Raw genomic sequence first — 13,077 nt, 5'->3', positions numbered from 1 at the left:
ATTCCTGGGAGGACAAGGAGCCTTAGGCAGAAAGTGAGAACAGTCTGCAGCTTCTGCCTCAGACTCTGCTTACGGTAGAGTGCTGTCAACAACCACGCACTGACCTACTCTTCTTAGCATTTCTATATGTATTGATTCATTTGAGTCTCGCCATGACTCTCGCCATAACACATGAGGGAAGACAGATGGAGAATTCAAATCACAAAGAGGCAGCCAAATCCCAGCTAGTAAAACTGAGACTTGAGGTCAGATCAGAGTCTACAAAGGCCACCCTCAATCCTAAATTCAAATCTGGGGACCTCATGTCAATCTCGCTGGCCATGAAAGCACAGTTAACTTCCCAGACTACTTCCTCGGCGGCCCAGTGGGCACATCCATCTCCATTACCCAGAAGTCCTGAGGATTGGGTTCCCTGGATCTCATGGGCTCAAGGACACACGATCTCTGTAACTGTGCCTGGTGGTGGAACCCAAGCTGTGTGAGTTTCCACAAACAGGAAGAGGCTTTTGGCTGCCCCTCCCATCCATCATTCATGACCCAGGAGTGACCTGCCCCCCTGCTGTGCTCCACAGAACCTGGCTAGAACCCAGCCACCTCTGGCTGGGCACCCTTGCTTGGGTGCTCAGGGCCAGGGCCAGTGGGGACAGGCGGGTGTTAATCTGTGACTCGCTCTGTGCCCAAGGCATACACACCCCTCTCCTCCTAATGGCCCCCCACGAACATCCACCCACCTGCTCACTGCAGGGGACAGCTAGCCAAGTCATACATCAGCCAGACAGCAGCACCCCCTGCGAGTTCTCAGCAGGCTGGAACAAAAAGGAAGACCAACCAGGAAGGAAGGCTGGCCAGTCAGCGGGCGTCTGCTGGTATGTAGGGTGTCATTCTGTAAAGTTACCCTCAGTTGACACTGGATCTCCTGGGGCTTTGAACCCTGATGTTATTACTGGGCCACTTTGTACCTTAGAATCCTAGGATGTCAGGATATTAGATAGAGAGTCATTGAATGAGCAAGGGTCTCTATCATATACCAGGATTGTACCTGCAAGTTGCCTAATCCTTACACCAGCCTAGCAAGGGCAGCACGACAGCAAGACCCGATGTCACCACATTCCACGTGTATGCTGATAAGGACTGAAGCTGGAGCCTTGCACATCCTAAGGAAGCACCCACTTTCACACAAAGATACACCCCACCTCTTCTCTTTCCTTTTTCTAAGTCTAATATGGTGACCTTGAACTCATCCTGTAGCCAAGGCTGGCTTGAACTATCAGTGTCCGGCCTTGGCTTCCTGACAAGCTGTGGTTATGTGACTATAGGTCTGAACTACCAGGCCTGGCTCTGTGAGCGCGGAGTGTGCATGTGTGTGTGCGTGTGTGTGTGTGTGTGTGTGTGTGTGTGTGTGTGTGTGCGCGCGTGCGTGTGTGTGTGTGTGTGTGTGTGTGTGTGTGTGTGTACATGCACATAAGTGCTATTTGCATACATGCATGTGTGTGTGCTTGTACATGTGTGTACATGTGTTTGTGAGTGCACATGTGCATGTGTGTGTGCATGTGTGTGTTTGTGTGTTGTATGTGTATGTTTGTGTGTGTGGAAACCAGAGGACAACTTGCAAAAGTCAGTTCTCTCCTTCTACTTCGTGGTTTCTAAGCTTCACGGTGAGCTCCTTTAGGCGCTGAGCCATGTCACCGCACTTCTGTGACACCAAGGAGAAACCAGATTTCAGAGAGTATGTGCCTATAAAACACATCTCACATACATGAAAGAGTTCAGACCCATCAGTGTCTAAAGTCAGGAGCCCCAACCTTACCTACCACCTCTCTTGCTATTGTGTTTGGGGGTGGAGGAAATAGGTCAGTGATTTAACACCAAACCTCAGCTTCTAGGCAAAGTCTGCATAGAGCCCCCTGGGTCCCAGGTTATATCTTAGGGCACAGAGCACCAACTGCTTCTCTCAGCTCCAGTGGTGCCTCAGCAGGCAAGGCACTGTGAGTGCCAGCTGCCTACTTACCATGCCCAGGGAACAAAAGCCCACCAAAAGCCTCCAGAGACTAGTGTGGAGTGGGTGCCCTAAGTACACTTCTGCCCTCTACCCCCACTATACACCTTAACCTTCCCTACACCCCACTGTGGAGCTATGCTGACCTGCGCTCCCCCAGAAAATATCCTATGGCTTGTGCGTCCCATGATCCTCCTCCTCCTCCCTCTTCTTGTCTCCAGTCCTCCATCTCCCTTCTCCCTCCAGTCTGTGTCCTCCCTCGCACCCTCTCTGACTTTTGAACTACCCTGTGATGTTTACATAGCCCAGAGTCAGAAATGCCTCCCCACACTAAAAGAAATTAGTGCTTTGGGAATCACGATGAAGAAAAGTGAGAAGTCAGTTGGGGTTCAGTATAACCTTGTCCCCTAACCTTGTTCTTGTGGATGGGGAGGGCATGTCACATATAACACACCCCAAGCTTAGGTCACCTCTACACATGCACACACTAAACTCTGTTACCTCAGAGTGAACCTGAGAAAGCGGGCAGCAGTAGGAAAGAGAACAGCAAGAACTTCTCACAACTTTTTCATAGAACAGGGAGGTGAGGGCTTCTCAAGATTCACCTCACCTTGGACCCCTCCCACAGGCAAAGCAGTGCCTGGAGCACACTGGCCAGTGCTGCGCAGCCCTTCCTGCGAACCAGCAGAGGTGGGAACCCTCCAGGGGCTACACCCAGGATTGCTCAGCTGCTGTGGAGAGATCAGGGATCAGAATCACTGAGGGTAGTAGACAGGACTTCAGACCCCTCCCCCAGGCCAAGTGGTATGCTAGCCCCTGGCTGCCTCCTGAGGCTTACTGAGAGGAGCCATGGGCCCTAACTTCTCCCTTGGTAATGGAGTCTAGCCACAGATGGTGCAGCCTGCACATACAGCCGAGACGTCCCCTGTACAGTGAAAGCCCCTGAGCTCTGGGACCTGCACTGGATGCATTTTTCCCTCCTGCCAGCTGTGGGGCTGCTGCAGGGATGCTGCAAGGATTTTCTCCTCAACGCTCTCCTCTGAGAGCCTGATCTCTCGCCTGCTTTATATGTGGTGCTTCCAGAAAGGTAAGTCACTGCGCAAGGACACTCGATAAATGGCATTACAATGGAAAATCCTGTAAAAGTAAAGGGGGGAAGTGTGGTCTTTTAAATGATGAAGGAAAAGAAAAGAAAAGGAAGGGAGAGAGAGAGAGAGAGATGCAAATGGCCAGAATCAGAAATGAAAAAGATGACCAAATAAATAAATAAATAAATAAACAAATAAAGGTGCACTATAAACATCCCCAAACCTGGGTAACTACGATGGAATAGATACATTTCCTAGAAAGACACAAACTACTAAATCTGACCCAAAAAGAAATAGAAAAGTTGAACAGTCCTTTCAACATACCAATTGAGTAAGCAACAAAAAAACTTTACGTGCAAAGAAAAATCCAGACTCAGATGGCACAATACATGAATTCTACCAAACATCTAAAGAATATTTAGTATCAATGGTCTGCGAACACTTCCAAAAAGAAAAGAGAAACCAGGTCCAGTGGCTCACATCTGTAATCCCAGTTACTTGGAAGGCTGAGATGGTAGATGGCGGATGGGTGGATGGGTAGGTGAAGTTCTCTTGAATTCTAGAATAGCCTGGGCAACATAGTGGGACCCTGTTTTAAAAACATAACAAGGGGTGTGGAGAGATCAAAACTATAAAAAGCATCTACAGAATGCAGAGCATGTGTCTCACTTCATTCTGAGGCCAGTTTCACCTTGTCACTCAAACCAGACAGAGATATTGTAAGAAAATTAAACAATACATATAGATGCAAAATCCTTGTTCAAACACTGACAGATCTCAGCCAATGACAATAAGAAGAGTTGTATACCACTGCCAAATGAAATTCATCTCATGAAGACAAGGCTGTTCAAGTACTTGAAAATCAATACTTGAAATACTTATCAACAATAGGCTTTGAAAAGCAGAAGTTGTCTTCCTCGGTTGCTTCTTCAGCTTACATTCTTGAGACAGAGTCTCTTACTGAAGCTAGAACTTGCTCGTTGGCCCAAGAGCTGTATGGATCCATCAGCCTCTACCTTCCAGAGCTGGGGTTAGAAACATACATGACCATATCCAGCTTTTGCTTGAGTAACAGCAGTGTGAACTCAGGGCCCCATGTTTGTGTATGAAGCATGTTGCTGGCTGAGTTATCTCTCCTGCCTCCTGGTTTGGTTTTCTGAGACCTTATAATCCTCCTGACTCCACCTCCTGGGTGCCAGGAGGGCTCAAGACGCTTGACAGGTATATGTGTAGCTTGATAGCTGATGAACTCTGCTTGCCCACACACCTTCCACACTATCCTGTGACCCTCTTCCCCAACCTCCTACTCCCAATATGTACTGGGATAGTCCTTATCATTGGAATCCTACCCACCTATAGAAAACAGATCATCCAGTTTGTGTGCACACTCTCTGCATTTGGTTTCTCTCAGCCAGCACCAAGTCTCCTCTATGCCCCTGTGTTTGAGATTCATCCATACCTTCCTATGTTTGTTTTAAAATAGGGCAGCATGGACTGGAGAGATGGCTCAGGGGTTAAGACCACTGGCTGTTCTTCCAGAGGTCCTGAGTTCAATTCCCAGCAACCACATGGTGGCTCACAATCATCTGTAATGGGATCTGTGGCCCTCTTCTAGTGTGTCTGAAGACAGCAACAGTGTACTCGTAGACATAAAATAAATAAATAAATCCTTTGTAAAAAAAGAGAGAGAAAAGAAAAGAAATCGGGCATCATGTTGCCTAGACTGGCCTCAAACTCACTATGTAAATGAAGATATGCTGAATGCCTGATCCTCCTGTCTCCACCCCCACAGTGCTGAGACACAAGTATGCACCACTATATCTGGTTTATGAGGTGCAGGGGCTAGAATCCAGGACTTCCTGTGTCAGGCAAGTGTTCTCCCAACCAAGCCACATCCCCAGCCTAAGTCCATGACTTCTTAAGGCCTTTAAGAATTCCTTCTTACGGAATTTGATTCCACAGACTGTATCACCCTTTCTTCACCCATTGTTGACTGGTGAAAAATGCGTTTTTCCCAGTTCGGGTCTTTCATGACACATTTCACCATGCAGAAATGCTTTTATTTCTCTCTGGCAAACACCTCAGAGCAAAACTGCTAAAAGGCCATGCCAAGCTTGGCTAGAACCAGCCCTGCCACAGTTGCCCACTTTTTTTTTTTTTTTTTTTTTTTTGGTTTTTTCGAGACAGGGTTTCTCTGTGTAGTCCTGGCTGTCCTGGAACTCACTTTGTAGACCAGGCTGGCCTTGAACTCAGAAATCCGCCTGCCTCTGCCTCCCAAGGGCTGGGATTACAGGCGTGCGCCACCACCGCCTGGCAGTTGCCCACTTTTTAAGAACCCTGGTGGCCATGCACACCGTGCAGAGCACAGCCCAGGTATCTGTGTTAAAGTGTCCAGGTGACTCCAGAATCCATACAAGATCTCAAGCCATGGCTGCTAATGTTCATTAGATGTCACAAGTAGGCAAACAGTCAAAGCCACACTACAGTGGTGTGTGCAATGACCTTGTTCTTCCCTGATGACAGAGAGGGAGAGGAGAGGAGATAGCATGAGGAGATAGCACGCGTGTACATGTCTAGTCGTGACATCATCGTCTCAGCCAGCTGGGCCGGGCTCTCATATCCCCTCCCCCTTACATGAGGTAAGAGACGGTAGGAAGAATAAACCAAAGTGAATCAATATTCCTCACTTCTTTACCCTCCCCCACAATAGAGGTACCGTAATAGCCGACATGTTACAGATGAGGAATGGGTTGAGAGATATTCAGAGACTTGTCAAAGGTCACACAGTGAGTATTACTGATACAGTCGGGATTGAAACACAATAGTCTGTCTCCAAGGCCAAAGAGCTCATACCCTCCACCAGGCTCACAGCCACCGACTGATCCTGAGGCCACAAGCCCCTCCTGCTAGGCTCTTCTTGGTGGCTGCGGAATTGGTTCCTTCAACCCGACTCTAGGGAAGGCTGTGAGTATATAAATGAGGGCAGAGGTGAGGTGCAACTGCAGTGGACGTGGGTTCCTTATGAGATTACCTTTTCCTTTGGAGCTTAAACATGAAACTGGAGCCCTCTGTATACCGGTGTCTCAGTTAGGGTTTTACTACTGGGAACAGACACCATGACCAAGGCAACTCTTATAAGGACAACATTTAATTGGGGCTGGCTTACAGGTTCAGAGGTTCAGTCCATTATCATTAAGGCTGGAACATGGCAGCATCCAGGCAGGCATAGTGCAGGAGGAACTGAGAGTTCTGTGTCTTCAGCTGAAGGCTGCTAGCAGAATACTGGCTTCCAGGTAGCTGGGAGGAGGGTCTTAAATCCCATATTCCACTGAGACACAAGTTCCAACAAGGCCATACCTTCTAAAAGTGCCACTCCCTGGGCGGAGCATATAGAAACCATTACAACTGGAGAGGAGACCAAGTCACTGTGGTCTTTTCCCCTCCTGGGCCTGGCCCAAATACAGGAGAAAACTTCAGAGACGGGAGCAGATGAGAAATGTCAGCTGTCCAGTGCTGGTGCGCCCAGGCCCTTCCCCTTTCATGTAACTCTATCTGACCTACAGAGGACCAAGAGTATTCTTCCAGAAGCCATGAGCTGATCTGGAGCCACAGGACAGCAAGGTTCTGCTTACAAGTCTCTCAGGGGATCAGAGAACCTGGGTTCAATATTCTGTAACTTCCTGCAGTACCTCTGCAACTCTGTAACTCTAAAACTTAATACTTGAAATAACAGCACACAAATACAAGACCACAGTGACTTGGTCTCCTCTCCAGTTGTAACAGGAGAAAGCAGGGGGCAAAGAGAAGAGCAGAGAGGAAATCTACCACAGAGGAGATGCAGGGCTGGAGAGATGGCTCAGTGGTTATGAACACTGGCTGAGTTTCTACAGGACCTGCATTCAAGTCGCAAGGTAGCTCAAAACCGGCTTTGACTCCAGTTCCAGGGGCTCCAAATTCCTCTTCTAGCCCCCAGACAGCAGGCAAATAGTGCCCAGACATATGGACAGGCAAAACACCATACATATAAAAACAAAAATTTAAAAAAAAAGAATGGGAAGCAAATACTGGCTGATCATTTAAAATCCTCAACAGCAGAGAAATACGGGGTGCAGGTAATCACCCCAAGAGGCATGAGGGTGAGGGGCTGTGGGAGAATTGGCATCTACAGGAAGTGGAAAAGGAATTTGCAGGAACCATACTGAGATTCCAGTTCCTTCTCTCCCAAATCCTTGTTTCTCTTGCTTGCCTTCATTCTTTGGCCCCACTCACCTGGTCAACCCTGGTACAAAGCCCACTGTACAGAAATACCAGAGCCCCACTGGCTACCCTTGCTAGGTTTCAATGGTGGATGTGAAGAATAGGGTTACTATGAGCCCCACCCACCAGCCAGACAGTGAAAACGAAGGGGAGTATCTTCTGCATTGAGAAGTCCTATGCAGGTGCTAGTGAGGGAACATGTTAATGTGCTCTGCCACTTGGGCAGCCTCCCTGAATCCCTCAGTCTGGCTCTTTTCTCTGAGAAGCTGAGGCCAGTTTCTGATAGAGTCTAAATCTCAGTGTCCCCCATGGACCTTTGTTCCCAGGTACTCGCCTGCCATCTTAGCTACTCTATAAGCTGAGAGAGGGGGGATGGTAAGTTTAAGGCTAGCCTGGGCTACAGCAGAGTTCAAGGTGTGCCTTCACAGCCCGATCTCAAAAAAAAGTATCAAGAGACTAGGGATGTAGCTCAATGGTTGTGTGCTTGCTTAGTGTGTTTGAGGCCCTGAGTTCAGTCTTTAATACGGACAGTCGTGGTGGAGACCATGTTGGCTCCCACTGCATGCCTACAGCTGGCCAGCAAGCCCTTCTCCAACTCCAGACCCTCTGAAAAACTGTGAAACACAAATGGCTTTTTTCTGCTTTGATCTTCTACATTTAGGGAGGTTTGCTGCATTATATTACTATATAATCCATGTCCCAGCCTCATCCAAACATGGGTTCATAGTACAGGAACATTCTAGAAGGCATGAATTAAGAACCAGCAAGAAAACTCCCCAATGGCGAGAAGGGAGAAAAATGGGAAAAGACACAAAACAAAGGAAAATCCCCACAGTGCTTTCAAGGAACCTTCTCCCACACTTCCTCAACTCAGTAAATGAAGCCACATGTCCCCAGTCACTCTGGCCAAAGATCTATGAGTCAGCCGTTCCCTCTCACACCCAGCTTCCCACCCACTAGCGAGGCTCTGGACCTTAAAAGGCACCTCAGTCAGTCCCTTGATCTCTACCACCCCTCGATTCTGAATGCCACACCAGCGGCCAGGACACTGGATGGTCTTCGGTGGTTGCTACTAGCAGCTTCTGGGCCTGTCCTTGTCCCTGCACAACACTGCCGTTCACAGTGGTAACCCAGTCCAGTGTCCAGTGTTCTAAACTCTCCAGGCCCGTGCTCGACCTTCCTACAAGCTCGCCTCACCCCAGGGCCTTTGCATTTGCTCTTCTCTTCCTGCAATGCCAGGGACATCTTCTGGGTCCCACATGACATAACTCCTCTAAGAACTCATGCTGGGCTAATCCTGCCTGATCCTCTCTCTGCTGCCTCAGAACCGTGTCCTGTGCATGGAGAGGGCTGGCCAGTTGCTTGGTGAATGCTCTAGACGCAGGGGATGGAGGAGATACCCGTCAAGTGGACACAGGGGATGGAGGAGATACCCGTCAAGTTGATCTAGCTGCAAACCCACAGTACAGAACTCAGCTTCCCAGCCAGAGGAAGAGGCAGGGCTGCAGCGAGAGCTGTGGTTTGGGGAGAGTCTTGCCAGCTGGGTGGAGTACACGCCACCAGAAGGTTCCACTTCCTATAGAGGAAAATCCTATGAAAAGCTCCATCTGTATGGAGGTGCCCTGCCCAGCCCTTCCCTTTTCTAGTTGGTCTCCTTGGCTGGGCAATGCTGGACCACTACAGCCTGGGATACCTATACCCTCAGCACAGGTAAGAACCATTGGGCAGGCGGCCAGCCCTAAAACTCATCTTTGATATCTGTCTGAAACAAGGGACCTCTGTCGGTCACATCTTTCTGAGCCACCCAACCCCCAACTAACATTTCACTGATAGTAAATCATCACCCAAGCCTCTTCATGTCTCTCCTGCGTGGGTACTAAGGAGATGGGTACTAAAAGAGAAATGAAGGTCGGTCAGGAGGGAGAAACTCGGGCCAGTGGACAAGGAAGGACAAGCAACGAGGCACAAGAGGCTATGACAGAGGAACTACGCCCACACTTTTTGGAGACTCAGTTTCTCCAACTGTAAAGCAACACGATCTTCTGGCCTGCGGTATTACAAGATTAAAATATGACGGTGCACATACTGGACGGACTTTCTGAAGCTTCGACCTGCTGCAGAGCACAAATGTTCAGTTCTGCTGAGAAACACCAATTCAAGAAGGTGGGGGGCGGGGGGAGACAAGAAAAGCAATCCATTTGGAAGGTTCTGGGGTTAAAGAGAGCACTCCATCCCAGATGAACTGAAAATGGGAGGCGGAGGGAACACATACCACCCCAAAGGTAAAGCAGGGCCAGACAGATAGCCTGTATTCCTACAGCAAGACACAGGGTCTCTGCAACCAGGAGTTCACAGTCATGGAAATGCACCACTTACAGGGAATACTCACTACATATTCAGGATCTCACAGGCGGGACAGAGCCCTCCCAGACCTGACATTCCATCAAAGGCCCCTTCTCCTCCCAACCAGGCCCTGCTTGCTCCTCGGTCCCAGGTTTTAGTTTGGTTTGGTTGGTTTGTTTGTTTGAGCACTTCTGATGCACTTAGCTGGGCCCTCCCAGTCTTAAATTCACTTAACACTCACAACGCTTTGGGAGCTGGACTTCTTATCCCCATATCCTTGGGATGAAGCAGCTTCGGTTAGAGCTCTGACACGCCTAACATCATTCAACCAACAAAAAAATAAAGCTGTGCCTAGCTTCCCTGCAGAAGGCTCCACGGCCTTCTCACCTGGGGGTCCTGCCAGAGGTCAAGTTTATACAGCAAGGGCTGGTGAAAGGCAGGGGGGCGGCCCCCCCACCGTGAGCAGACTGGGGAAGAGCAAGGAGAGGTCTCGAACACCCGCGATGGAACTGAGCCACCTGCCAGCAGTTTCCTTCCTGACCCATCACACACACACACACACACACACACACACACCTCCCTACACTCCATTACTCCCCAAAGCCAACCCACCACCCTCTGCCCAGGAGGCGGAAAATATGTTTGAACAATCAGGGCCCAGCAACCGCTCCTGTTTCTTGCCTCAGTTTCCCTCTCTTGCACGACCCGCCAGGAAACACTGGAGAAACTAAGCACCCAAATGGAGAGCTGGCGTGAAGACTGGGTAGTACCGTGTTAGAGGACTCCACGGCCCCGCCCCCCCGCCCCCGCTCTCTGTCAAGCAGCGGACCAGGCTACCCCAGGCTGGCCGAGTGGAGCCATGAAGGCAGTGCAAGGCGAGACCAGGACCCCCAGCGCCTCCGCGGCCTTGGCCTTCACCTTGACCCTCGCTTGGCGCTTTGCATAAACAAAGAGCAGCTATGCCGCACGCCCTAGGCCGCCCCTACCCCAGCCGGCTGCCCCTTACCTTGGCCTGGCATTTCCGATGACAGGAGAAGCTGCAGACTGTGGGAGCGAGACAGAAAGAAAGTTTTTAGCCGCGAGGTATGAAATGGAAACTCAGGAGCAATCTCCTCCCACCCCAGCCCTCCACGCCCGCTAGGGGGAGGGGGGAACCAGCAGAAGGGAGGGGGGACTGTGGGGAGAAAGAACAGGGAGCCCGGGTGCGTACCCTGAGGGCGTCCGCTGGAGCCTGGCCAGGCTGAGGTGGTGGGGACCCAGGCCCAGTGCCAGCGGCACAGAGGAGCGAGGGGCCTCTCCCCTCACACCCGACAGCAGGCAGGCTTGTCACACGTGCGCACTCCCCTAGGCCAGAGGCCCGGGCACACCCGCGGGCACACACAGAATTTGGGACCTCCTCCCTCCCCCTCCACTCACACACACACACCATGCTGGGAGCTTCACACACACACTCATACTGCAGAGACCCTGGGATCTGTGGCACAGGGCACATGTGCGCACACACACACACAGTTCCTTCTTGCATGTTAGCACACACACACACACACACACACACTCGGAGAACTTGCTCTCCCTCCCACCACAGAAGCTGGAATCAAATTTCCTATCAGGTTCCAGAATCCAGGAATGTCCCCTGTTCTGCTGCCCCACCCCCAGGGCACTTGGCACTTGAAGGAGGTTCCAGGAGCCCTTCCCAGGGGTGGCTGAGGGCCTCTGACCTGGGCTCTGGGGTGATTTGGGTCTCCTTAGGTTGGCTGGGACAGGAGAGCCTGGTCAGTGGTTACAGAAGCAGGGCAGCAGGCAAGGGAACAACCTACATCAAGTGTCCGCTGCGCCTCTTCTGTCTGTCCTACCGTCACCCCTAGTAGCTTCAACCACCAGCTCTTAGCAGTCAGGCCTGGGGGTAGATTTTCAGTCCTCTCCACGGTCAAAGAGGCTCTGGAGCTCCCCACATCCAGCCAGGCCAGCAAGGTAGAGCCTGGATGTCACCTTGGTCACTGGCACCCTGGCCTGGCCCTGCTCAGGCCTGTGACTCAACACGGCCTGAGCAAGGCTGTGCCAACCCTGGCAGCCCACAAAGCAGCTCAGGGCCATCACCTGTAGGCACTTATGCCCTACCATGCTGTCCACATTCCCCTAACCTTTGCCTTTCCCAGAGTCCCTGAGCTTGGACCGCCTCCCTAGTGGGCAGCTCTCTCCCTTCCAGAAGGTATTTGCTCACACCAGCACCTTCCCCAATTCGCCCTCATGCTTGCCTTGGGACAGGGATCTTCAGGCCGAGAAGACTTCAGTTCAATTGGCTTGAGCCTGGGACTCCCTCCCCCACCTCCCACCCCCTCTGCTGGCCATAGACTACAGATAGACACACTCACCATCACCACCGCCAGTCCCACCCCTCCATTCCTGTACCTGGTAAACAGTGAGAGTTTTATAAGTGTCCGCTGACCCGTGCCCCAACTAGGCAACCCAGCAGAGCAGACTCCGGGTGTGGGTAAGCTGGCCAAGGGCATGCCAGCAGGAGAGCTGACCCTGCCTCCTGCCAGCCGCAGCATTGAGCGGGCTAGGCTGAATAGTGCTGGAGAGCTTGCCCCAGAGGTGCAGATAGGGAAGAGCCAGCAGGGTGACCAGCTCAGCTACCACTGGGGGGCGGGGGCAGATCCAGGGCTCTGAGTTGGCCCACCCCCAAATCTACATCAACTGTGAACTGTTGGAGCAGGAGAAAGGGCCAGTCCTGCGAATGCAAACTGGCAGGATCTCCAAGAAACAGGATAACAACAGGACAACCAGGAGGAGTCCTGATTAGGATCCAATATTGATGGTGTTGCAGAAGCCAGAGATCTTGAATCAGACCAGTGACTCACTGCAATGAACATTGGCAAGTGAAGGTGTGTGGGCAGAGAGGTATACTGTGGGACACTCTGTGACACACTGCAGGTTGTATGGGCAGAGAGGTGTACTGTGGGACATGCTGTGACACACTGCAGGGTGTGTGGACAGAGAGGTGTACTGTGGGACATGCTGTGACACACTGCAGGGTGTGTGGGCAGAGAGGTGTACTGTGGGATATGCTGTGATACACTGCAGGGTGTGTGGGCAGAGAGGTGTACTGTGGGACATGCTGTGACACACTGCAGGGTGTGTGGGCAGAGAGGTGTACTGCGGGACTTGCTGTGACACACTGCAGGGTGTGTGGGCAGAGAGGTGTACTGTGGGACATGCTGTGACACACTGCAGGGTGTGTGGGCAGAGAGGTGTACTGTGGGACATGCTGTGACACACTGCAGGATGTGTGGGCAGAGAGGTGTACTGTGGGACACTGTGACACACTGTAGGGTGTGTGGGCAGAGAGGTGTACTGTGGGACATGCTGTGATACACTGCAGGGTGTGTGGGC

General features: G+C 51.2%; 1 protein-coding gene across 5 annotated transcripts in view; it reads right to left on the bottom strand.

Moving 5' to 3' along the window:
• Tns1 (tensin 1) overlaps positions 1-13,077 on the bottom strand; it is a 195,033-nt gene that overhangs the window by 150,508 nt on the left and 31,448 nt on the right. For all 5 annotated transcript variants that reach the window (XM_052193078.1, XM_052193076.1, XM_052193077.1 and 2 more), the window contains one exon: positions 10,691-10,728. In XM_052193078.1, coding sequence (XP_052049038.1) covers positions 10,691-10,728 — 38 coding nt within the window. The remainder of the gene's footprint in view (positions 1-10,690; positions 10,729-13,077) is intronic.

Source organism: Apodemus sylvaticus, chromosome 9 (genome assembly GCF_947179515.1).
Source record: "Apodemus sylvaticus chromosome 9, mApoSyl1.1, whole genome shotgun sequence".
NCBI lineage: Eukaryota > Metazoa > Chordata > Mammalia > Rodentia > Muridae > Apodemus > Apodemus sylvaticus.
Note: the sequence above shows the minus strand (reverse complement) of the source record. Positions and strands in the feature narration are given on the sequence as shown.